The sequence below is a fragment of the Rousettus aegyptiacus genome, unplaced genomic scaffold (assembly GCF_014176215.1).
Source record: "Rousettus aegyptiacus isolate mRouAeg1 unplaced genomic scaffold, mRouAeg1.p scaffold_m13_p_17, whole genome shotgun sequence".
NCBI classification, from domain to species: Eukaryota; Metazoa; Chordata; class Mammalia; order Chiroptera; family Pteropodidae; genus Rousettus; species Rousettus aegyptiacus.
In genome coordinates this window covers 13,179,194-13,205,020 of record NW_023416292.1, presented here as the reverse complement: position 1 = coordinate 13,205,020, position 25,827 = coordinate 13,179,194, and the positions used below count along the sequence as shown (strand labels likewise).

Genomic DNA, 25,827 nt, shown 5'->3' with positions numbered 1-25,827 from the left:
AGGGGGTGGGGGTCTTGGGACATATATGTGTTTATATTTGGCTGGGATTGAAAAACAAGTCCTTTCAGGCAACCAGACATTTGACCTCTGCTGACAAGCTCTGGGCTGTTTTGCAGTCTATCTGGTCCAGCTCCATGATGCATCCTGGACCTTCCGCTCTGGAGCAGCTGTTAATGCAGCAGAAGCAGAAACAGCAGCGGGGACAAGGCACCATGAACCCTCCACACTGAGGCCAGAGTGGCAACCCTGGGAATGAAGGCTCCATAAACCATGGCATGTTGGGTTTGCAGGACTGGCCCACACAGTCCCCTGCAGGTGGCAGCCCTCTTTTCTGTTTCTCGCTGTCAAGAGGGTGTAAGTGTTCCACCAGCCCGCTGAGTGTGCACGAAATGTCCGCAGTGCGACAAAAAGAAAAACCATCAGGAACTCTCCGTCCCCCCGGGGCCTTCCGGAGGGAGAGAGGAACTGCTGTTTGTCTCACTCAGTTACCTGATATCACCACCTCTCACCTTCTCCATCGTGCATGTCCCCAGCCGCGTGGGAAGTGAAAGCTGAGAAGGGAAGGCAGATGGGAGAAGCCAATGGGAACTTCTCAGTCCTTTTTTCCTCTTTGGGGAATAAAATAGGAATCCATTAATGATTGCTTTGCTGACTGAGAATGTAGTTGAAATTATTCCTAAACATCTTTTATTATTGTTATTACTCTCAGTAGTAAAAAAATCACACTGAATTCTTCCATACACAGATGTGCTGCTTCTAGTCAGTGTGTAGCGAGGAAGGCCCCGCTCACTGCCCCCGTGAGAGGGCAGCGGTGACAGGACGGGGAAGCGGACCTCTTCAGCCAGCGGAAGTGTCCGTAAAGGAGGGTACAGGCCTCAGCTTTCACTCGGAAGGTTCTGGTGGGCCCTCCTCTGGCCTGGAGACTCCAGCAGGAAATGCCCTTCTCTCTGTAGGTGCTCGAGCCCCAGTCGAGGATGCAGAGTTGGTGGTGGTGCTGGGCTGGACTAGCAGACGACTGCTGTAGGATTTTAATGAACGTTTTGATTCCTGTACATTTTGCGGTAGCAGAGCAAGCAGTCTCAGAAGGCAGGCTGGTCCACTCACGGCCTGACGTTTTGATAGGTAGAAGCTTTCAGTGTGGTTATTTTCGTTTGGTTGGTTTTTGTGCCCCTGTCCTGCTCACCACCCCCATCCTCCCGTCCTTCCCGCCAACCCGCTCCTCTTCTATGCTGTGTGCTAGTGATTATTTTTATTCCTAATGTGTACATCTTGCCAAGAAGCAACAGCATGGGGTCCAGCAGTTGGGGCCCAAAAGACAGTCTGAAGAGGAAGCAGGCAGCGCGTCTCCGGAGCCCACAGAGGGGCCCGGCCCCCCGGCTGCCGTCTTCCAGCCTCCACTTTCAGAGAGAAATCCAAGGCCACGTGGACACGTGTGTGCATCACGCACAGAGGAAAACAACGAAGTCCATTCTGGAAAAGGCGGAAGAAAAGGAAAATAAACTTTTATTTGATATTTATTAGAAGGAAAGAGGACTGAACATTTTCTTGTGTAGAAACAGAAGGACAGCATTTCTGTTAGTCATTTCCTGGAAAAGTAATATTTTAAGGGGAAATTATGGCAACAATCTAAATGTCCAATTGCTGTGCTAGTGGTAAGGTTTATTTTCTGGGCGGTCTCCTTGTGTGTACGGCGTGCGCGCGCGCGCGTGCCCGGCTGCCCTCCCCCGGGGGAGGGGTGGTGTGTCTGAGTGTGTGGAGTGAGTGTGGGACTTCAGAGCTGGGAAACGGCTGTAGAGCAAAGCACATCCGGGAGCCCCCGTTGTCACTGGCGTCTGGGCCACCACAGCGATGAAAGGGCGTGAGGTTAATGCTCGTTGCTCTTCAGAGAGAGCGGTTGGAGTCCCGTATGATCACGTTATAGCTCTCTTAGTTTGACATGGCGTTTGGGGTTTTTGTTTTGGTTTTGGTTTTTCGTTTTTGTTTTCGGAAGGCCTGAAAGCGTGACGCCCCTCCCGCCCAGTGGCAACATGCAACCCTTTGTGCTTCTCTCCAGCCCCTTCCCTGTGTCCGCCTTTCCCGGTCCCTCCCTCCCAAGTCGCCTTCCTGCTCCCTTCACCCCCTTCGTGTGTTCGAGCTCTGCATTCAGGCAGCTGCGACATTCCAGTGTTTGAACTGTCACTGACTCTTGCGCCCGAGACCAGCTAACCAGGTTCGCCATCTCACGCCCCGTAGCGCCCGCGTCCCATCCACAGCCCCATTTCTGCATGAGAATCCGGTGTTTGGAATGTTTTCTGACTCGTGGGGCGGAGTTCCTCGCCTTAGCATCTTCAATGTGGAGTAACGAGAGAGAGGAGAATCTTCATCAGAAACCGGTTTTGTGTAGTAAATTTTCTTTTTGTTTTGTTTCTGTTTCGTTTGGGTTTTTGTTTTGTTTTGGTCTGTCTGTGCAAGACCTGCAGCTGCTGAAATCAGCTTTGCCTTTAATTAAACCATGTTCTCTCCAACCAGATCTGTGTATAGATGGTTTCTTTTCTACCCTAAAAGAAAATCCAACTTAAAAAGCAAGAATTTAAACTTCTCAGAAGTCATCTAAAAGAAAGAAGGCAAAGATGGTCAGAGTTCAAATGTACTTCAGGGTTATTTTTGCTCTTAGTAACATTCCAGACCAGTATGCATTATGAGAAGGGATGGGTAGAAAGAGACTATCAAAATCATGTTATTTAGTTAATAAAGAATGGCTGATGCTAAGGAGCTAACCTCTACCATTTTTATCCCTATTGCCTCTGTTAATAAGACCATTCAGAGGCAGTTTATCCTTTTGGCCTATAAAATTCACTAAGTTCGATTAGCAGCAACTATAAGTATTGTTCTTAGCTCTGGGGTGGCGTGTCGTTGAGTCGTGTCCAGATCTCCAGTGGTGGCCTGCTGGGCCTTCCACAGTGTGCCTGAAGCCAGCGCCACAGCACACCAGTCTGTTCACACTGACCAGCTGTCCTCTCACCGAGGTTTGACCCGGTCTACACTTCATTTCCTAACTCCGCTTTCCACAAGTACCTACACATTTGAAAAACTGAACAAAGGCACATACACTATGCAAGTGCGGGGAGGGGAATTAGGGCCAGGCCCTAACGCCTAGTGTCTGTGGAATCTTTCACCCAGGCTAAGCTGAAAAACAGGACATTTGGCTAAATGATAGCCAAGATACGAACACGCATTCTGTCATAGGTGTTAGTACTGTACATATCATAAAATGTTAACTAATAGGGTACTACCGACCAGCTGGCTTCCTGGACACAGCTTTTCTCCATCGCTTCCATGTTAGTGGCACATATTCAGTATCGAACTCAACAAATGTTCCTCTCTGAGAAGCAATGAAGGGATGTGATTCTAGTAGTGCTTTAATTCTCTCTGGAATTGAAAGCTGTATTCCATGGGCACCTAATTCAGTCTAGGTTCTGTTCAAGCAACAAGACTTAAACAGAAAAGTTGATTTTGTGTGTTTGCCTTCTGAATTACCTGTAAAGTTACTTCAGGCCACAGGAGTCTGATAGTATCAGTATAGCGTAGAGCTGTTTGCACTTAGGCCTTGGGCCTGCACTCTGGGTACCTTGTTTTTGTAAGTTTTTTTTTTATTTTTATCACATACAGAGAAATGCACCAACAATAACTGTACAACTCAGTGAATTTCCACAAAATGAACACATCTGGGTAGCCAGCACTCAGAGTGAGAAACATGATCAGCACCCTAGAAGACCCCCTCATGCCCTTCCAGACACTTCCCACCACTCTCCCCACTCCACCCCCAGGTAATCATCATCCTAAACTCTTACATTATTGTCTAAGAGGTTAAATTTTAACAGCAAAGTAGTTAACACTTCCAACCCATAACGGTCTCAGCAGGATGTACTACAGAGTTGTCCTAAACCTTAGAAATAGGATGGTCCTTTTTGTCTCCACCTTCGCGGGTTGTGAAACATCCTAGTCTCCTCTAGGAGCGCTGTCCAGGTCTGTCGTGGCCTGTTCTTCAACAAAAGCCTTGGGGAAAATGCCAATCTTCCCTTTGCACTCCCCTTCCAGCCATTCTTCATTCACTGATAAAAGAAAAAGTAGACATTGATTTCTAAAACCAGTATGGGAAAGTCACCTCATCCGGGTGTGCCACGCGGGTCTCGTCGGTCTCCACCCCGATGGCGCTACCAGAAAAGTCAGTATTGGAAAGCGAGTTCAGGTAAGAGCGGGCACAGGACTCGCTGCCGAAGTTGCTGTCTGCCTTCGACATGATGACGAAGGAATAAAATGCAGAAGAATGAATTAGGTTTTTCAAAAAGAAGATGAAAGAAATTGAACAATGAATCTCTAGGTAGGATTTTTTAACAGAAGAGTGATCTGAGCTTCATAGGCACCTTTGATTTGACTACAGGAAAGAGACGTCATTGGTTAAACATTGCTAATGAATGTTCACTAGAGGAGGATCAAAGAGTCGAGGATCAGAGCTAGTCATGGGTTCAGTCCATGTTTGTAAAACAAGTATTTTAATAGCTCCCGTTTTGAGCCTTGAGTAAAGTACAGGCACTGTACTAGGATGTATACACACTCAGACTTCATGATAACTCAGTTGTAGATAATAGCACCATTTTAATAAGGAAAAAGCCAGAGGGATTAATAGCTTGTTTCAGTTCGTTCTGCCAATAAATATCAGACAGCTTAGTTATGATTCTCGTCCCCCTCATTTCTTAGGATTTTCTGTTGTCATCGATAATAGTTTTTTACTCCTTTGCATTAGCAGCACACAGCATTTCAGCCGTGTGAACAAAGCTGTTGGTGGGACTCGCTTGTTTCCAGATAAAGGAGTAAGTCAAACCACAAGTTAGAACAGCGCTTCTCAGTGCAGCGAGTAGACCAGAATAACCTGGGAGCCTGTTAGAAATACGAATTTGTGGGTCCCGTCCCAGACCTGACATCCCTGGAAGCTGGGCCAAGGAATTTTGTTTAACGAACTCCAAAGGCTGCCTGGGCGTACTATAGTTTAAGAAGCACTAAGAACTCTCCACTGTCTGTTTCTGTTCTTAATGTTTGATTTCTAACAGAATCAGGAAAGTCACCAGAGACACAGGGCAATTCTGAATAGCTACTTTTTTAAGACAATTCGCCCCCTCTACCCACATTTTCGAAAAGTACATATATCCAAAGAACAGTGGTTTGCAGAAGCAAGTACCATGGCTTGGTGCAAAGGCAAAACGATTCCAGCCAACTTACAATTTGCTTGCTCTGCGAATGAGAATCTACGGCTTCTGAAACTTGGCCATCTTTAAATGTGAATGTACTGAAATGTTACCTTCTCTGCCCATTAGAGCAACAAATAGGCTGAGCTCTCAGTTTTGATCTCTGGCTGAAAGCTGGAAAGGAGATTAAAAAACCACGGGCTCAAGTTTGTTCTGTAGGTTGGTGATATTTTCTTCCCTCTGCCCTGGAATTTATTTCCACTAACACATAAATTAGTTTCTGGAATCCACGAGTAGCACTGACCCATTGATAGGACCTGGATTACGTCCCCTTCCAGGAACTCCAGGTCTTCCGGTTGGGTCGCCTCGTAACTGAAGAGTGCCACCACTTTGCTCCCTTCCTTCAGCCGAGGTTCTGTCGTCTGGCCATTAGCATCAGGGGTTTCATTTTCCTTGGGTTTATCTGGTTCATCTGGAACGCCTTGGTCACCCTGGAATAATAAAGGGCCCGTTAGTTTCCTGAACTTCCTGCCCAGTGAACGGTGAACATCATCACTAAAGGAATCGGTCTGAGGGTGTCAGTGCGGCACCTGGGACACAAACTCATACAGGCCAGTTTGTGGTCAGTGCCCGGCAGAGACCTAATGTACTTTATGAATACTGGATGGTTGGGTAAATAAACGAAAGGTCTGCAGGATCGACTACAGCCTTAAAATCTTACTGAAACTTTACAGTAACCCTGCAAAGGGCAGAATAGGTACTACTGTTACTTCAGATGAAGAAACAGGTTGAATCACACGTAAGTAATGGGACGCAAAGGCAAGCCTGGGAGTCCATCACCCTTTCCCCGGCACCCGGGACCTTATTAGAAATGCGCATTTTCAGCTCCGCTCCAAACCCATTAAAACAGAAGGCCTGTGGGCAGGGCCCAGCAATCCATCTCAACGAGTCCTCTAGGTAATTCTGGTAGTTGCTCAAGTGCAAACCACCGCATAGGCCACAAAAAGAGTTTTACTTGTATATGTAACTGTGTATTTCAATCACCATATGGTCATTTTTGACCCACACATGTTGAAGAAGGATGCCGTTTCTAGAGACGTGAGTCACAGGATTCAAGAAATGAACGCGAGAACCCCTGGGCGGCTGCATGCTGCTCTGTGTTAAAAGTTCTCGTTTCCTGGCGCTGCCCGCTCCAACCTGGGCAGGTTCTCTTCATTGAGAGGCAGAACGGCAAGGTGGAAACGGCCCCACGGAGGCCAAAGACCTAGGCTCGTGTCCCAGTTCCACTGTTTACCAGCAGTGGAACCCCCGAACCTCAGTTTCCTCACCAAACTTGAGGTTAGAAGAATAAAATGAATGGCCGATGAATGCTGAACTGTGGAGGAAGGGGCCCCAGGGTGCACGGCCGTAGGTGCCCTGGGCTCGGGGCACTTACCACTGTGTTCTCACACCACAGAGTCAGGCAGTAGTTTTTCACCTGGCCCCAGGCAGCCTTCATGTTTTCTTCCAAAAGGGGCAGTAGCTCATTGCTGTCCCGAGGCCGGTAGCTGGGGAGAGATATGAGGAAGAATCAAGTCAGAGGACAGCAGTGCCAAACCCTCCTCCTCTTCTGTCCTCTGGGCCAGCGCCAGGCCCCCAGCCATAATCCTACCTGCTGTTTGCATGGAGCTCACCTCAGCTTAGTGTGTTGTGGCAGGAGCTCCAGTTTCTTGGACACCATGTCCCGGACCTGGCTGTAGGGCAGTCCGGGCTGTGTCTCCATGACCACCGTGTACTTGTAGTGCACCTTGAGTGTGTAGGGCATGGGGACACTGAGCTTGACTTCCTGAGGGGAGAGGAAGCAAAGGGGACTCATGAGTGTCCGAGGCTTCCTCTTAGCAACCTCCTGGACCACCACAGCTTACTGGGGGCACAGGAAGAGGCCAGCAAGTAACTGGCTTCAACAAGCGACGTGAGGGGCCTTCAGGGATACTCTAGCTCACGTCTTGCTTGGATAGGAATTCCCACTGAGCAAGATCTGGCCCACTGGCTATGGGCCAGTTGGAGCTGTGTGTATGGGGGTGGGGACAGCTGTCGAGGGGCTTCCTTGCCCACAGACTGTGTATATGGTGGCAACTGGTCTGCCCTGTCTTTGAGACAATTTCTATAATCTATGGTGGATGGCCCAAGCTCTTCATCCTCTACCACTTGTAATAGTACAAGGCAAAAATGTTACCTTGGGCTCTTCTTTTTCTTTCTGACCTAAATGGAGAAGGCAAGGAATAAAAAGAGAAGATGAATGAACATTTTTGGCCAGACTCTGCCATGCACAGAATGAAACCTCGCAGAGCACCCAAGTGCATACCTGTTCATCTCAGGGGTGATTATTAACCTTCGTAAATGTGGGGGGAACCTCACTCCGGGGAGATGTGCAGAGCGAAGCCATGAATGCACAAAGGAATGCAGTCTCTGCCTCTAGGGACCGTCTGAGTCTCAAAGGACCATCAGCTCCTCACAAACCTGTCTCACAGGTCAGTTAAATCAAGCGAAGAAAAATAAGGAATGCGAGATGACCCAGCAGAGGCCACGGGAAGAAATGTTGGAACCGGTTATGTTTACCTTGTTCTTTATTTTTGTGTATGTTTTCTAATGTGCATAATATATTAATATGGCATATAATTTCTATTGGAGAAGTATTCATAAAGATAGTCACTCTAGGGAGTTCATGACCAAAAAGTCCACTGATTGCAAACCCAGTTTGATCATTAGCATTACTTGGGAAGTTTTTTTCTAGAAATACAAATTTCTAAGCCTGATTCCAGTCCTAAAATATCAGAATCTAAGGCCTAGGAATCTATGTTCTTAAAATCTTGCTAGGTTAATATGTGATCTTTGATGGGCCCCTAGACAGAGAAAAACACAAACAAATTATCAAGGAGGTTTTGGGAGTAGCAGAGAACAGATCTGAATATGGAATCTACATTCTATAACATCACCTTAGTGTTAAATGTTCGGGTAGAGCAATTGCATGGGGTTATGCAGAAGAATGTCCTTGTTCTTAGGGGATGTGCGCTGAAGTGTGGGGTGAAGTATCATGACCTTGTAACTCAAATGGCCCAGCCACTTGAAAAAAAAAATTCTATAGAGAGAAAGGAGCAGGGTGAACAACACAAGGTGCAAAATGTTAACAATTGGTGAATGTAGGTGAAAGTATGCTGGCGTACTTTCTACTCGTCTGTGGGTTGGACATTACTCAAAGTAAAAATGGGTGTAGGGACCATCCCAAGTAATTCTAATGATCTGGTGGGTGTGATGATCATCGATCCGGAATCTGGACAGTCCCCCTGCTCGTTGCATGTCTACCAGACACTCCTTCAGAATCTGCTGAAGCTGCATCCGTGACGACAAGCCCACGGCTTCCCTCTGCACACAGGGGAGAGTCTCCTGAGACCTTCGAGGAGCCCCGCCCCGCCCCTCTGACGGACATGTGCAGTTACGTCAACCGTTCCTCCTGGGGTAGGGATTCAGCATTTATGACCGAGGGGTTTGGTGACTACTTGAGTTGGGATGCTCACTGTCCCCCAGAAAGTAGCTACATTTCCCCCACGGGTGTTCTGGGGCAGGTAGGGAGAGGGGCGTCTGTTTCCGGTGTTCCGGGTGGGTGGCGTAGGGGAGGGGGCCCTGGGGCTGCGTGGTCACAAGCTGAGAGGAGAGGAATCCAGAGCTTCCTGGAAGGCTGGGAGAGATCCCTAAGACGTTGCTCCAGGGACACTAACCTGGTACCAACTGGGGTTTTCCAGGAGCCCTGGAACTGGGAGGAGCTGGGACATCAGCCTCTGGGGAGGACTCCTCCTGGAGGTGACAGGAGGAGATAGTAAGAACCTTCAGTCAGACAAAGTTCTTGACAAGAGTAGGAGCGGGAGGAGGGGAGACGCTGCGGACCACCCTGGAAAGGAACCAGAGGCCAACGACCTCCGGCCAGTTGGAGAGGTGGTGACCTTCAGGGGAGACTAAGCAAAGTGCAGGTTAAAAGAGGAGGCGGGTTGGCCTGGCGAAGACCAACCGCAGTAGAAATAAGAATCCTAACGCCACCTAAGAGGGCCCCGCTGTCAAGTCGCCCCTCCCAGCCGCCTGGGAAATCCGGAGGCTGGTACGACCTGAGCTCTCGGCTTAGCTCACCCTCTCCGTCCACACACATCGTGCTCCTTCAAAGGAAAAGTTCCACCTCTTTGTGTGGCACTTAAAACTTTTCAAGTCATCCGAATGTAGCGACTGACAAGGGAGGGCCAAGTCCACAGAGGACAACTGGTTGCGCAGACTCAGGATGCTGCTCAGATCCAGCAAAGCCCAGGCACCAGGCCCAGCAGAAGGGCAGGCCTGCGCGCGGGGTGGGGGTTGGGGAGACAGGGGTTGTGGCAGCTCAGTGCTATTAAGCAGGACTCTTTTTTTAAATGGCATTTCTCTAGCCAACACATTGGCTGGCTACTCTTCCAGATGAAGAGGACATGTGTGAAAAGACCTAACCTTCCTATGTTCTAGGCTTTGGGTCTCAGGTCACCTCTGACCAGGAGGAGTCACAGAGGTGGGTGGGCCCAGGAGGCCTAGCAGGTGCCTTTTGCTCAGCACTTCCTGTTTTTTTTTTTCCCCTCATCCCCAGGTTCAGCTCTGGGCGGCTGGTGCCAGCTCAAGGCAGGCTCAGGACCAGTGAGTCTTTCTTCAGTGCTTGCGACAGCACCTTTTCCCATGGAGAGGTTCCTGGGAGGTTGAGGGGTGGGGGTGGGGGGTCAGGCCTCGGCCTCACAGTACCTGGGGCTGCTGCTGAGAATGGATCCGCAGCTCCACGGGTTCAAGGTAGTTGCATGGCACGAGCCCCTTCTGCAGTGCAAGGTCACGGATCAGAAAGGGGACATAAAGATGGCTCTGGTCAGTGCCCACACCACAGACCAGCCCAGAGACGTGACGGGGAGGGGCGCAGACAGAAGAAGCCAGCAGATACTGCCCCTCAGAAAGCTCTGCCACTCGCTGCCAGGATCCCATGCCCGAAAAAGCACCCGCCAGTCCCCTGAATACCTGCCCGTTGAACATGACCGTGGCCCAGTTATCGGTGCCCTTCTTCAACACAAAGACGATGTTCCCTGGCATGACTTGGAGCTCCTCTGGTGTCTCAGGCACAAACCCGAACAGCACACGGTGAGCCTCCCCTTCCAGAGCCCTGCAGGGGGTAAACACGAGGTCCTGTCCATCCGTCCGTCGGGGAGACGGGCTCCAGACACCCTCCGACTCCACGTTTAATGGCCTGTGTGGCCCTGAGCAGGGGGCTGGCCTCCTCCAGCTGCCTGAAGGACGACGTGGGAAACGGCACGTGCATGTGCTCCGCGCCACATACGCAGTGGGACAAGAATAAAAGAAATAGCACGGCACGGGATTGTGCGGCCCTTGCCTCCCTCCCGGTCTGAGGAGGAGGCTCGTGGTTTCGCTGGGCTTGGTCAGCACCCCCATCACCCCCGTCGTGAGAGCCAGGAGGGGTCGGGCAGGTGCGCGGAGGGGAGAGGGGCACGGTGAGCTTCCAGGAGGAGGGCCACCTGTACTGAGGTCCCCAGGCTGCCTGCCGTGACTTAGGCAATGCCATTTCCCCCTGACGGGTTCCTCAAGACCTACTTTGCTCCCGGGGATACAGACTCCTCTAGCAGACGGAGTTTAGGAATGAGCTAATCCAATGCTCACTCCTTCGCTTTGGTACTTTTTCCACTATTGCTTTTTTTTAAACCCTCCTTTATTGGGTGGGGGAGCTAGGCTTGCTTCCTTAACTTAGACACAATTCTTAAGAAAGCTGTAGGTCACGTCATTCTCTGCTCATCATCTTACAGAAGGATGCGTCCTTTTTCTCTCGTCCCTCCTCGTCCTTAGAAAATGTGTGCGGATTGGGCCTGGAGAGCAGACACGCGGGAGAGGACAGGCCGTCCTGGCTCCCCGCTCTGCGCCGTGACCGTGACCGCAGAGAGCAGGGCCTTCCCGGCCGGGGGGCGTCGCGGCCCCCACAGGGCGGGCGGCTTGCTCCTTGGGACGCTGCTGCAGTTCAACCCCTCCCCGTATGGCGGCTGCGCTTGTTGCCACGGAAACACAGGGACACCCTGAAGCTGGAGCCAAGCCCCCACGGTCAGCCCCACCACAGACGGGCCCCCCATCCCCCTGTGTTGCTCCACTCTAACCTTGAAACAGGAGAAGCCGTCGAACTAGGCTAAATTCCACGAGATCTGGACTCTCGCCCCAGCCTCATCCTCTTTATTCCCCTCTATTGGCATCAGCTCAGGCTCGGACATTGCGCATATTGACCTGTATCTCTCTTACCTGAAGATCTCTGGAGTTTTGGGCCTGGGCGGAGGCTCGGCTGCCTATCAGACATGCAAGAGAAATGAAGGAAGACAGGACAATAAAGAAAGGAGGGGGAGAGAGGAGAGGCTGTCAGCAGTAATCGGAGCCTCCTTCCAGGCCAGAAAATCAAAGGAGGCGCTTCTGGCGCCGTCAGAACGTTCTAGAGAGAGGGCGCAGCGTGCGCGGACCGGACGCTGGGATCGACGCCTCCCACCCGCTCCCGGGCACAGGCTTCGCCGGCACAGCAATCCCGGTTCCCGGAGAAGCGCGGCTGTCACAGAGCAACATGGAGCCACGAGGATGCTTTTGACCTTGAGCTCTGTCCCGTTCTTAGTTTTCAAAAGCTCCGTTCTGTAATAAGTGTCTGCTAGGTCGCACGGGGGTATTTAAAAATCATCTCAAGAGCCACTGACCAGGCAAGACCTTTCCCCGATCTGGAGTCCAGGTGGCTGGGCTCCTTCCCACGTCCGGAGCCCTCCGGCTGCTCCGAAGCCCAGGGGACCCTGCAGGGCTTTCCTCCACGTCGCGTGAGAAAGGGATCACAGGCTCTGGGGCCTCTCTCTGTCCTCCTCCGTGCATCTCACCCTCCAGAGCCCCAGCGTCGGCCACACTCTGGGCCAGCAGCCACCATTCCGAGAATGTCAGCGCTGCTCCCAGGACTGGCCAGGCGGGTGCCGACTGGAGTGTAGACGCCGCCCTCAGAGACCCCGCCCCCTGCTAAGGCCACCAACGCCCTCGCCCAGATCGGTTCTTGTGTAACAGGGTCCAAATCACCTTAACCTGTCTTGCCCTCTCCCCTTCACAAGGGAGCTCCGTCATCCAAGCCACCTAGAACCATGTCTCTGAGCCCAGCTCGGGTGGAGAAAGGGTTCTCTGTGGGCACCCTGCCTGTGTTCCCGAGGGACCCCCTGCACATCGGCAGGTGGACGTATCCAGGAGTGCTCACGGCACCAGGCCCTGGTCCCCACTGGAGTCCCCTGGCCCCTGAGTCGAGAAGAGGCATTGTTCAAAGGCCTTCGATAGCTTGTGTTTAGATTTTCTGAGAGAATAGTTGAGGCTTTGGGAGAGATCTCTTGGGACTTAGAGAACTGAAGACTGGAATTTTGGAGGAAGCAGGTGGGTTGATTGCTGTGGACTTGAGGTTTAGCCTCAAACTGCCTGATTCCTCCACCTGTCGTGGAGCCTGTGACCAGGAGAGACAGGCAGACACCCTCGGGCGTTGAGCGGTCAGCGTGAGGAGCCCTTAAAATGAGGCAGCTCAGCCGAAATATTCTCCATAGCTGGATGTTTCATGGAGAGTTCTGGAGACCGAGACCCACAGAGAAGGGAGGCCCGCCTCACCTGTGGCTGCAGAGGCGCGAACCCCGAGAAGCTGTCTTGATCCACCACAGATGCCACCACCTGAAATCGAGGCAGAAGGGTGTGAGGGCCCTGCCCGCACTGCCCCCCCCCCCCCGCTGTGGTTTTCCTAGGGCTCCCTCCTTTCTCCCACTCCGGATGATTCTCACTGGTGCCTGGCTCCAGAAGGGGACAGTGGCTAAGGACTGGGCAGCTGAGCCTCTGGCTTCGACGTCCCAGCAACTGAAGAAGCTAGAACCCGCCCCGCCCCCTCCAACCCAGCAGGCCCTCTCTCTGTCCTTTTCTCTTTTCCGAACTGAATTATTTTATTGGGATAAAATTCACCTAATACAACATGAAGCATGTAAAGGCGAGCATCGCAGTGGCCTTCAGCACATTCACAATGCCGCTCCCCGCCACCCCCTCTGTCTAGGTCCAGGACCTTCTCACCAACCCCCAAAGAAACGCCGCGCCCGTCACGCAGTTACTCCGCACCCCCTCTCCTCCACCAATTTGCGTTCAGTTCCTGTGCATTTACCTGTTCTAGACACTTCGCATAAACGGGACTCTGTGACATGTGGCTTTTGTGTCTGGCTTCCTTCACACGGCATGCATAATGTTTTCAAGGCTTGTCCATGTTATAACCCGCCCTGGTACTGCATTCCTTTTCCCCATAGTACAGCTGTATCACGTTTTGTTTATCCATTTACCCACTGATGGACATCAGTTGGGATGTTCCCACTAACCCAGGCTCTCCACCGTGCCAGAACCCGCCACCCCGACAGTGGGCAACTTTAGCCTATGAATGCGTCGAAGTCAAGTGCAGTTTTGGAAAGTGGACTGTTAGCTCACTTGGGGTCATTTCTGAAAGGATTTAGGATCTGGATTCAGAAGGAGTCCAGTTTAAGGAGGCTAACCGTAGGGCTGTGGAGGTGGGACTACCAGGCGCATTAAGCCAAGAGGATGCTGCGTTGGTCTGTTGGCCTAACACGTTCTCTCCACATTTAGTGAGCGCTTCATAGCTATTTTTTCTCTCCACTGGCTCAGCCCCCAGGACTCGGCATCCTGTGAGCAAGCCTGTGGCCTTCGCCCAGACAGGAAGGGAGGAATGAGAAGGACCTGGAGAAAATACACTGGAAGCACTTGTCCATCTTTCGTCGAGACCCCCACACTCTCGCTGCCATCCCAAGGCAGAACCACAAGGTGGGGTCCCCTTTTCCCAAGGGTTCCTCCCCCGCCATAGGACTCTGGGGAAGCTGAGCGAGCCCACCTACCGTAGCCTTGCCCAGGTAGTCCTTCTTGACCAGCTGGGCCACTTGCCTCTCATTTGGTCGAAACAGCCTGCCCACGGGGATCACCACCGGCTCATACAGCTTCTGTTTCTAGAGCGCAGAGAACACAGCATCGCCTTACCTTGTTAGATGGGGCTTCGAGGCTGGTCCTGCCTCCCTCACTGAACGGATGCAAGGATCCCTGGAGATACCCTCACGAAAGCACTTTTCTAATGAATGTGCATCAGGACTGAACTTGCCATTCTTTCAGGGTGTCCGAGGTGGGAACAGCTGGTTTCAGTATCACCTTACACTGATAGCCGTGTGGACATCTGTTGATGTTATTTGCCCAGCATCCTCTTTTCCCAGGGGAGCTGCCCCCTCCCGCTCTGTGTGGCTCCGGTGGGGGTGTCACACCATAGGAGGCACCGCACCCCAAGGGTGGTCCAGGACCCCACCAGGGCCCATGCAGTGCTCCCCTGGGACCCGTGTCTACCGACGCAGGCAGCCATGTCAAGACTGCCTTGTGCCCCTTTGTTCCTGGTGTTTTAAAAATTGCTTTAAAACCAACTTCATCTCAAATGCGCTCTAACTATGGATAATTTTCACCATTGTTTCACATAATCGATGCATTTTTGTGAGAGCCGTCACAAAGATGGACTCAACGGTGAGCAAGGACTCAACGGTGAGCACGCGGGAACGGCCTCCGCCCTCCTGTGCTTGGCCCCAGGCCCAGCCTCCTGCCCCTCATGTGCTGCCATGGAGCCCCGCTTGTGAGGTTTGGGGGTGATGAGGCCGGGCTCTGCTCTCCCGTGCTCTAGGCTGCAGCTTACAGCCCCTCCAGATTTAGGACGCTGGGTGGAACTAGCCCCCCAGACCAGTGTGACTCAGAGTTCAGAGACAGTAAAAGCACCACTTCAATGATCTCTCAATTCACACAGCCACTGAAACAAATGAAAATCCAGACACACCCTCCCACCACCCCGTGTCACCGGCACGCTTACCCAAACGCATTCCATGGCTTTGTCGATCTTGGAATGTCTCGGCTCAGACTTCATGCTCATAGCCAACGCTAAATGTTCCTCAGCCTTTTTCCATTCCTCCTTCTTGGCATGCATGAGAGCAATGTTATATAACACCTAGAAAAGCACAGGCCACACCATGAAACTCGAGGCGGCTCCAAATCGAGGCACCGGGGAAGAGCCTGCACGAAGCTCCTGGAACGCCGCCTGGCGACGTTTCTCCCTTTCCCAGCTCTCCTGGGAACATCTAAAATACAATACAGTTAATCTCGCTACCAAGTTACGCCCAGCACAAGGACAGCATTAGGTGAGCACCATGTAATCCATAAACCGGACGCTGTGCGCATCTTTCTACAACCAAGTGGGCTGGGAGGAGACAGGAACTACTGTGCTGCTTTAGTATCAAGAAGAGTGACCCGCTCAAGACCCCACTAAAAGTTGGGAATAAAATACACGCGAGTGGCCTCCCACGCCAGCTCCTGTCCATGGGCCTCTCTGTTGAAAGACTGGACAGGTGCGGGGTGGGGAGAGAGGGTGCCAGGTGCATCGTCCTGCACCGGCACTGACAGAACCCGGCCCAGAACACGGAGGTAACAAGACTGTGAGACAGTCATACGGGCACGAGGAAGCCCGGAGCGCAGAGGTCTGCTGGAGCTGGAAAGAGACTCGGCACAAACCCAGGGCAGCGCCTCCCTCTGGAGCAGGAGGGAATAGCACATGCACCAACAGCCATAATTTTCCAAGTCCTGAGTTGTGTGGTAGGTTCATGAGAGTTTGTTTTATTATTATGCTTCACAACGTACATATAGAATCGAATCTTTTGGATGCATCCGCAAGATTTAAAAAACAAAAACAAAAAACCAGACTCCCTTCCCAGGCAATTTCTGAGCCTCGGCGAGCTGTGGCCTTCTGCATACAAGCTTGGCCAGCCGAGCCCACCCCTGACCATGTGTGCAGAACGGAAGAATTCAAAGCCTTTTAAAACTTGCTGTTCAGTTCTAAGCCACCTTTCTTTAAGACCTTTCTACTCCGGGTTTTGATGACTTTGTGTGTGACTGGCTAAGCCTGAGCCTCTCTCCAAAAAGGATGGTGTAATTTCTCAGAGCCAGGGTTGTACCCCGGTGGGAAGGGAGGAGTGGCATTATAAGCATGGAAATGACCAGAGGGTCCCTTGTGGCACAGGTCTTAGACTCTGAAAAGTCCACTTCACTTGCAGAGAGGCCCACACGGCCAGTATTTCCTGCCCCTAGGTCATTTTAGCTCCAGCTGCAGAGGGGACATTCCTGTGTGAATTCTGCTTCTATGCCACTGTTTTATGACCCCTTCTCTAGAGTTACTTGGTCCCCCAACCCTTTAATCTATATAAGTGGTTCTCAGTGATTGGCCGTTTCCAGAGATATTTTAGGCTGTCACACGGGGGTGGGGCGCTACTGGCATCTAGTGAGTAGAGGTCAGAGACGCTGCTCGACATCCTTCGATGCATGAGAGAGTCCCCTATGACGAAGAGTTATCTGGCCCGATACATCAAAAGTGCCATGGGTGAGGCAAACGACTCTGGAAGCTGGCCAAATGCGAGGCAGTTCCCACCACAACGCCTCATTCCCCTGGACGAGGAGAAGTGAAATAAATCGCTGGCCCACTGCAGGGCTGGTTGGGGACATGCGTTCCCAGGGGCCTGGGTAGCCGAGGACTCTATTATTAGTCTTGGGTGACCCTGGGAACGCTCGGCTTCTCTTGCCTGAGAAACTAAAGCAGGGGGACTTTTTTTTTCCAGCAATTCTTCTAAATAAAGATCTTTGCTATTTGCAGGGATTTCTGGTTTTAAAGTGACTGGGGTGTTTGAGGTTTAGGAGGGTTGGTTGGAAAAAGTACGCAAACCTGTGAAACCAAAGCCAGTCGCGTGTCTCCCTTTTGGTGATACAGAACATAAGTCATCCTTCTATGGAAACCTTTCTCAGATCTGTGCTTTGAGCTGTTCTTTGAGCAAGAGGGGACAGATTTGTGCCAAATTATGCTCACTTTCTCTTTGGGTATCAACCAAGTACATGAGGCCAGCACCGTTAGTGGCAGAGAGTGTGGTCCACATTTGGGGCACTGAGCACGGTGACGGCAGGTCCCGCCTGGATAGCAAAGCCATGACTCCGGGTTTGTTAGGACGATGCTGGGCAAATAGCCTGTCCACCTGAATGACGCGGTTGTCGGTTGTTGGGAACACTCGCGTGCGGCCGGAGCCCTTCCTCCTTACCTCACAGGCGAACAGCTTGAACTGCAGCCCCAGAATCTTGTAGTCTATCAGCTGGTTCCCTCGAAGCTGAGTCAAGGCCTCCTTGAGGTCTTTAATAGCTGAATCGTATCTAGAGGACAGGGGGAGGAAATAAAGCAGTCCAGGAAACGGAGGAAAAACTGCAGAATAAAATGCGTGACTGCGGCCCTTTCTCCACATGCGGCCCCGGGACGAGAAGGCTTTCCGACGCCTTGGGGCCTGCTCCAGCTTTTCGCCAGCCCTGAGCCCCGGTTTTCTGCAGAACCCAGCGCGTCAGCTGCCCTGCACCTGTGTGCCCCCTAGTCTCAGGCAATCGCGGGCGTTTTCTTCTCTGTTGACTGCATACAACGCCCACCTTTCTGACAAACCTTTGCAAATGAGCCCTCCCTCTGCCCTGGGGGCTCGGGCCTGCCCTGCCAGGCTCTGTGCTCACTCCTCGCTCCCAGCACAAGGGCACTGAGCCAGACACAGCAGCTCACGCTGACAGAGCTCGGCGGCTCGGAGGGGTTTCGCTCACAGCCATTGACCCCCACCTCCGCCCCCATGCCCCAGCCTTCTCCTTTGCTTCTTGACTTAGCTCTTTGTGTTGTGGCCGGCTCAGCTTCCTCTCCCCTCCCTCCCCCTCCACACGCTTCAGAAAAAAGAAACCACCACTGAAGCCGAGTATCGAGTCTCGATCTCGTTTCTAGCACAGCTCCTGGCACCCTCTGCCTTGGCCTTTCTTGGGCTGGCCTTGTGCTGACTGGCTCGAGGGCTATCAGGGTTGCTGTCGCTGGATTTGTGGCGGAGCATGGGACTGGTCACATCCACGAGCGCCCACGGGGGTGTGGGCAGGACCTGGGCCACATCTCTTTGGCTTGCCCTTGACCTCTGCAGAGGCCCTGGTGGGAGGGAGCCATTGCTGGGCAGCAGGGTAGGGTGCAGAGGTGGGGTGAGGACAACCAAAACAACCCGCCCCCACCGCGTCGGCCTCCGGGCCTGGCAGGAATGAATTTGCCTGCCGGCTCCCACAGAGCAACTGAACCGCAAGTCCCTAGGCCACTGTCTGACCCAGAGCTGCCATTTGGACTCAGGCTGGTGGGGACCCCCAGGAGGTGGTCAGGTGTAGTGACGGTGCCCTAGGACAGGGGCCAGGAGACCGGGACCGGATCCATCAGCTCTGTCACTAACTGGGAGACTCTGGCAAATGATTTCCCTGGCCTCAGGTTCAGCGCCAACAGTAAAACGAGCGTATTATGTACAAGGAGCACGTGATACGAGGTCCGACTTCGAGAGTCAAAACCACACGGACTTGCATCCTGGCCCTGCCACTTACTATCTGGTGGAGAAGGGCGAGTTATCTAAGTCTGTTTCCTCATCTTCAGAATTACGGGATAACAATAGCAAGCGCTTCCCAGGGGTTTTGTGAGAACTGAAGGAGGCAAAGCATTCAGGCGCATGGGACGGCTCCTGGCACACATAGTAGTTTATGTTATTATTATCATTATCTTATTTTTTCAGCTCTAAAACTCTGGCAATTAAATCCATATACCAGCCAATTATTACATGCCTACTTAACACGCTCTACTATATTAAGTGTTATCAAGAGATCGAAACCCACAGGTGTAGAAGCTGGAACTCTGATCTCCAGGGCGCTTGGAGCTGACCGGAAGGGTGGGCTGGCTGAGACGGTCCTAAGGAATGTGTCCCCGGGGTGGCTGGGGGAGAAGCTAGACATTCTGTCACCACTGGGCTGGAAGTTAGTCACACAGCAGCAGTGGCTGCATGGCCATGGGAGAAGACAGCCTGGCCTTGAAACAGGAGGATGGCCTTTCTCTAGCATGTCTTTGTCGTTGATAAATTGATCGTAAACCTATCAACAGCATGCAGGCCATTCCTTAAGAAGCAGGAAGCATTTCGAGAACGTTACACATTCTTTCCAACATTCTCGTTCGTTCTTCCTAAGCTGGGTGACGGCCTCCGATTCACTGAGCAGAGAGGGAGGAGCTGCCGTCCTGCTCCACGGCACGTGCGGCCAGCATCCCCCTGACAGCAGAAGGTCCTCAGAGGACGCACACTTGAGATGCTGTCAGCATTGACCTGTAATTGCGCCTTCCTCCCTGGCGAGCTCGAGAAGCAGACGAACTTCAGCTGTGAAGGGACGTGCCTGCGTCTCCGGGTACTGAATGACCCCAGCAAAATCCCCAACAAATAATCCTTCTCTTAATTCTCCAGCCCATCACGATGTCTAAAGATCTGGGCCCAGTGGGAAGGAGACAGAAAGAACTGACGAATTATGAAAAGTGGAATAAGGGTCCGCCTGCCACATTGCAGTTTTTTCAACATGTCTTTAAACGCATCACCCTGAGTGCCCACTCAGGCCTCCCGTCAGCCCCGGCTCGTTCGCTGGAGCTGCCCCCCAGGGGCGAATGTTCTACACAGAGCTCTGCTTCCTGCCGCAAAGGGTCTGAATCACGCGTGTATGAAATTCCCAAATCGCAGGCAGCCCTGTGTGCTGGTGGAGGTGTGGGGGCTGAGCAGTGGCTCCCCGCACCCCCCCACTCCGCCTCCCTGCAGCCCATCTTCAGTGCTGTTTGGAATGCACAGTGTCCCCTGGGGGGCCAAGCCAATGGCAGCTTCCTGCAGGGCTCCAGAATGACACCCTCCCGAGCTCCTTGGCTGTGCGGGACCCAGAGCCGCCCCCAACACAGGGGCTCGCCAGCACGGTGGCAACCCCACGGTGACTTTTCACAAGCTCTGAGCCTAAGAGGGCTTATAATCCTCTTTTTTTTTTTCATACTCCCTGTAACGGTTTCTTAGTAACCGGTGACGTTACAGACTGTTCCTTTTCTACCCTGGCCCCATGCCATCTAAAGTGCAGGATAAGGGAGAGTTTCAGCAGCTGAACGAGGTCAAATGTCAAATGCCTCTGTGACAGGGGCTGGAGGTCATGACCTTTCCCGTTTCAGGAAGAGGCTTTGCTGCGTGGTCTCCTTGAGCAGGCAGCATCCTAAGGGACTCACAGTTATTATCTGTCATCACCCTGAGACTCCTTAGCCTCAGGATCTGAAACACAGCTAAGTGCTGTGTTTCCCTTTCAAATGACAGGCTGGGGTCAGACTGGCAAGACTCTCTGCCCATAATTGTCCCAGAGACACCACCTGCCTTCTCAGACACGTACTCCTTTTCCTGTGAACTGTATGACTGGGGAGTAACAAGAAAGATCAAAGTAGGGAAACTGAGAGAAAAACACCCATAACATTATCACCTTGAAACAAGTCTCACTGCAACCTGAAGGAATGCCTAACCCACTCATTAAGAAGTAATTTTTCTAGTTCCCCATGGCACTTATTTTAAAATCCCTCGAATGATACCTGCCCTGTTCTGCTTTACATTATAGTTATTAGTTCCGGACCTATTTTCTCCCTTTTAATAAATAAGTTCCTTAAAGCAGAGGCTATATTTTTCTGGCTCTAGTTTAATTAAAATTCAATAAGCATTTAACTACTATACTAGATACTGAAATACAGGAGCGAATGAGTAAAGATTTCTTCTCTCAAATGACTCACAGAGTACTAGAGGAGACAAATATATAAGCCAATGTCTGTCACAGAGATCGCGGATATCCTAACAGCGGGCGCAAAAGAGAGCGGTGGCAGCCCGAGTGGCTGAGAGTAACCAGGGCGACCTCGCGGAGGATGAGGGAGCAGGGAGGCGCTGGCTGGACCACGCTGCGCACGGCAAAGGGATTCGGCCTTTATCCTATGGTAATGGGATCCAGTAGACGTTTTCAAGCAGGTCACATTTATTTTTTAAGGAGATCACTCTGGAATATGGGCGGAGAAGACAAGATCGGTGGCTGGGAAATGAGTTTAGAAGCGATTGCAATAGCCCGGGTGAAAAATGAGGGTCTAAGCCGGGCAGTGCCGGTGCGGACGGAGAGGAATGGGTGAATTTAAGAGATATTCAAGAGGGTCATCTTGACAAAGGGTAGGAAAAGAGACATCTGGGTTGATCCCAGGGAGAGATTTAGTAGCCGGCTGGCTGCACAGATGGAGGCCACCACTGTGGGAGAGGGTGGATCCCTAAGGATCACGTATAGACTTCCAGGGGACACTAGGCCCCCTGAAATGGCACATAAAACATGCATGTGTGCGTGCATGTGTGTGCGTGCGTGCATGTTGGGGGAAAACGGCCCATACATTTTGCCACGATGCTGACACGAGGGGAAAGGTCAAGAACAGAACCTTGGAGGGGAGACAGAAGGACCCCGCGGGTGGAGCAAAGGAAAAGGAGACAATGTGGGTGGAGCTTGGTGCCTTATTCATATAACTTCCCCAAGAGGAAGCTGTTGAATTAAAGGTACAGCTTGGTACAAGTTTTCTCTCAGAGTTAACTACTATCTATCGATTGCAGACTAACTGGATCCTGCGCCTCATGTCCAGCTCTTCCTAAGATCTTTCTGACTCACTCAAAGCCCAGGCCCTTCAGACTCAGGGACTGGTGGGCATTTCCATGCCGAAATGTCTCCCGGGACCTTCTCTCTTGCCAATGTCTCTCCTCATTACGGACTGTTAGGGATAATTAAAGGATGGCCTTAGTACCTGTCTTTTAAGATAAAAGATCGGCTGGAGCAGGGGTTGTGCTCGGGCTTCCCTGGGTGCTCTGTACTCTGGATGCGGGAAGGGGGAGAGATGTTAAAAAGGGCAGCAGAAGTGTCAGACAGGCCTGGCGCCGCTGCCGCTGCGCTGCGAGGTTAACACTTGCTTACAGTCCCTGGTCCCTGGTCCCTCGTCCCTGGCTCTCTCTCCCCAGGTTGCCTCCTGTGGTTTTTCTTTTGGGAAGGTTTCACTCCCCTTGCTTATCTAGGCAATTGATCACATCTACATCCTGGAAGTCCTCTGGGCTTCTTGTAGTTGCCCCTAGCAACAGCTGAGCACAGAGCCTTTACAGGTTCTGGTTCTGACCGAAGCCATCCAAGGTTGCACAGGGTCGCAGCCCAGCCCCACTCCAGCGCCTGGCCTGTCTCTGCAGCCTCCTCCCCTCCTCCCCCAGAGCCGAGCCTCGCCTGCTCCTACGTGCCTGCACGCCCACCCACATCATGCTCTGACCATTTACCCTGGAAGCTCTTTATTAGCCCTAGAGCTTGTCCACACTAACGGAACGATCTCTACAAAGGTTTACCACCCCCAAAACATTCTAAGTTGATGCTTAGAATATTTTTCCTTTGTTATTTGTATGCTCGTTTTGGCAGTATTTGGGGAAGGGGAGTAAAACTGAGATTAACTTTGATTTTCTATTTATTTATCTTTTTACTAATTACTTTGTGTTCATTATAAAACCCCTCCCCCCCTCCAAAAAAAAAAATACGGAGTGGCTGATAGAAGAAAATGGAATTCCCTATAATTCACTACCTGGAGAGAACTGCTGAAAATGTTTGCATTTGCGGCCTTCCAGACAATTCTGTGAAACAAATGGGATTGTGCTATACATACTGTTTTAAAATCTGTGTTTTAAATTTAACATCTACTGTGGACTTTTTCCCATATTAATATATATGTTACTTCTTTATCTGAAATTAATGTATTCTTACACAATGCAGGTTCATAGTCTCACTTTGGGGGCTGAATTATATTTCATTGAATGGATTAAACCAGGTTCCGCTTTTGGAAACACATTGCGGGGGAATGAAGGAAGGTTTTGATGTGGTTTCACGATAATCCTCTTTGTGTGACAGCTCAGTGCTTCACAGTGGACCAACAGGGCCAGTCCCTTGATGGTCAAAAATTCACGACTAGCCCCCGCTGGCTATGACCCACCAGGAATGCGGGTGGCGTGTCCCACTAGCTGAATCCCAGGCCTGTGATGGTCACGTAGGCTCACTGTGAACTGTGGCACAGCGGATTTATAACTGGGTGGCGGGCCTGCCTTCCCTCCCCAGGAAGAGCTTCTGCCTCATGCTGATTTATTGCATAACTGCTCAGAGAAAGTCCAGTCATGCTTCCCAGCAGAGGCCAGGGAGACGCTTATCAAACGCCCAGTCTAGCAGCACTGAGATCCCCTCCAGATTTCTCTGCGAACTTCCCCAGCTTATGCAACACTGGACCACTCACTTCTCCATCCGGTAGTAGAGCATCCCTCGCTGGAAGTAAGCCACGGCTAAGTGCTTGTCTCGGTTGATGCTTCTGGAGAGGGCCTGCGGAGAGAGCAAGGGTCCATTTGTGGCTGAGGAGCCAGGCAGCCAGGAGGTGTGAAATGAGTGAGAACGATTAGTGTCTTGAAGGTGACAAGAGGCTTAGGGGTTAGATAGGAGGAGTCAGGGTGCCCTGTGTTGTCACTTCCTGGTGACAGGACGCGAGGCAAGCTACCTAATCGCCTTGAGCCTTCGTTTGCCCCTCTGTAAAATGGGGATATTAGTACCTGCCTTTCAAGACGACTGACAGGAGTAAACTAATACAATTAATGAAATATGGAAATAACGATTAAAACGTTATATACAGTATTATATAGTATATCAATTTGTTGTATAAATACTACACGATTAAAATAATAACAAATGAGGATGCATAAAAAATGCCAGGAGTAGGAACTCAAGCAGGAGACCAAAGCGAGGGAGAATGAGAAGGTCAGAAGCCGAAGAATGAGAGGAAGGGCGGGGTGAGCCCGCCCTGAGGTGAGTGGGGCCTGCGCACCCGCACCCGCAGGCCGGGCGGGAACACAGCCCCTGCGGGCCGGGCTGCCCAGAACAGCTGCCGGGCTCTGGCCCTCACCTCCCCGACCACGTGTGCTATGTCTCCAGCAGCCCTGACTCTGTGGTACAATTTGCTCAGTCCCCTGGCAGGCCTCTGAGAGGGGCGGGGGCCACTATCCTCCCTCCGGCCAGACGTGGGGGACCCTCGTGCCCCCCTGTCTGCCCACTCTGGACCTGAGATGGACTTGTCAGTCTGCCCAGGTGTTCTAAGGAGCCTCTCTCCTCCCTCTTCTTTGCTCACTGCCGAGAAGAGGGATGATTACAGTGGGGATGATTGTGGGAAGGAACTGTTGCTGCTTGGGCCAGGGAGTCGGTCCTCTGTCCACTCTGGCCTTGCAAAGACTGGCAGTAAAAGGTAAAAATAAGAATTAACATTTACACCACGATGCCAAGTGATGTGGCTCTTTAACAGTCAGGGCCTCACTTAACCCTCAAGATGTTTAATCTTCGGGAAGTCTACATGGTTTGCTGAGGACGGAGGTCCAGAGACAGGTGGAGCTGGAATTTGACACCGGATCTGCTTCCAAATTCCATACCCTTTCCAGCTCACCATGACCAACCCAGAAGGTGCAGACTGAATGCTTGACCTCATACTTGGGAACACGAGAGAGAAAAAATGTTTGGAACGGATGCTAAGACACCGCGCGCCGTGCCCCCAGCCGCCATCATTCATCAATCGCAGTGCGCTGTCCTTCCGCCAGCCTCGGAATCTTTAAAAGCGTGCCCCCCCACATGATTGATCAAAACTGTCACCTGAGATGAAACCTCGTTACCTTAAGTTCCCCCTCTTGGTCTTGGGCAGACAAAGCTCACACACACGAACATCTTGGAAAGCCGACATGGTGCTTTATCATCAGGAGCAAAGCGTGAGACAGAGAGCCATGGACAGCAGGAGTTTATAGAAGAAAGCATAACTAGGGAAGTTTTATAAAGGGTTTAAAGAACGATTCCAGAGTGACGTGAATTGAACAGATGGAGAAGAAAAGAGAGCACACCCCAAAGCTAGTGAGTGGTTCTGTGGGGACCAGAACCATCCGGGGATCGGTTAAGAAGTCTGCCCAGGTCCCTCCCCAGGCCAATTAAAGCAGGACCTCTGGGGGAGGGGCCTGGGCAGCTTTTGTTCTTGCAGAGCTCCTGAGAGGTTTCTGAAGTGTGGCCAGGGCTGGGAATCTCTAATTACAGAGGCAGGAGGCTGCCCTGGGGGAGAGGCGCCTCCACTCACCTTCTCTGCCTCGGGCATGCTCCCCAGGATGGTATGCATGCAGCCCACGTTGAAACAAATCCTGGAGTGGGGGTCCTGCACTGCGGCGAAAGCATCCAGGGCTCCCTTCCAGTCCTTCTTGTCTGCGGCCAGGACCCCTTCATTCCAAAGGCTGATGGCCTCAGCCAAGGACATGGTCGAGTGGAAACCAGGAGGCCGCCACGCGCTGGCCTGGCCTGGGGGGAGGTGGGAAGGGAGTGAGCGGGGCTCTCCCCGAGCAGAGCAGCCCCCGGGCCTCGCCTTCCTGGCCTGGTGCTCGGAATGGGCTCCGGCTTCCCTTCAGACGGCTTAACCAGTGTTGCAAAGGCGTCAGGAAATGTCCCCACCTTTTGGCAACTGACACAAATAACCCTACTGATGAGAGCAAAA

General features: G+C 51.9%; 2 protein-coding genes across 11 annotated transcripts in view; one reads left to right on the top strand and one right to left on the bottom strand.

Annotated features, from left to right (window-relative positions):
• The window catches only part of SMG7 (SMG7 nonsense mediated mRNA decay factor), a 61,048-nt gene extending 58,541 nt beyond the window's left edge, over positions 1-2,507 (top strand). For all 10 annotated transcript variants that reach the window (XM_036234527.1, XM_016145572.2, XM_016145579.2 and 7 more), the window contains one exon: positions 117-2,507. In XM_036234527.1, the coding sequence (XP_036090420.1) occupies positions 117-230 (114 nt within the window). In that variant the 3' untranslated portion in view covers positions 231-2,507. The remainder of the gene's footprint in view (positions 1-116) is intronic.
• A 122-nt stretch (positions 2,508-2,629) lies between these two features.
• NCF2 (neutrophil cytosolic factor 2) lies at positions 2,630-25,827 on the bottom strand. Its single transcript, XM_016145585.2, has 15 exons — positions 25,420-25,827; positions 23,560-23,642; positions 17,450-17,558; positions 15,187-15,321; positions 14,186-14,293; positions 12,915-12,974; positions 11,550-11,593; positions 10,272-10,413; positions 10,008-10,076; positions 8,978-9,053; positions 7,438-7,463; positions 6,896-7,047; positions 6,658-6,769; positions 5,527-5,713; positions 2,630-4,091 (listed from the first exon to the last, which is right to left on the bottom strand). Exons 1-15 carry the CDS (start codon positions 25,591-25,593, stop codon positions 3,979-3,981), a joined length of 1,590 nt encoding a protein of 529 aa, XP_016001071.1. The 5' UTR covers positions 25,594-25,827; the 3' UTR covers positions 2,630-3,978.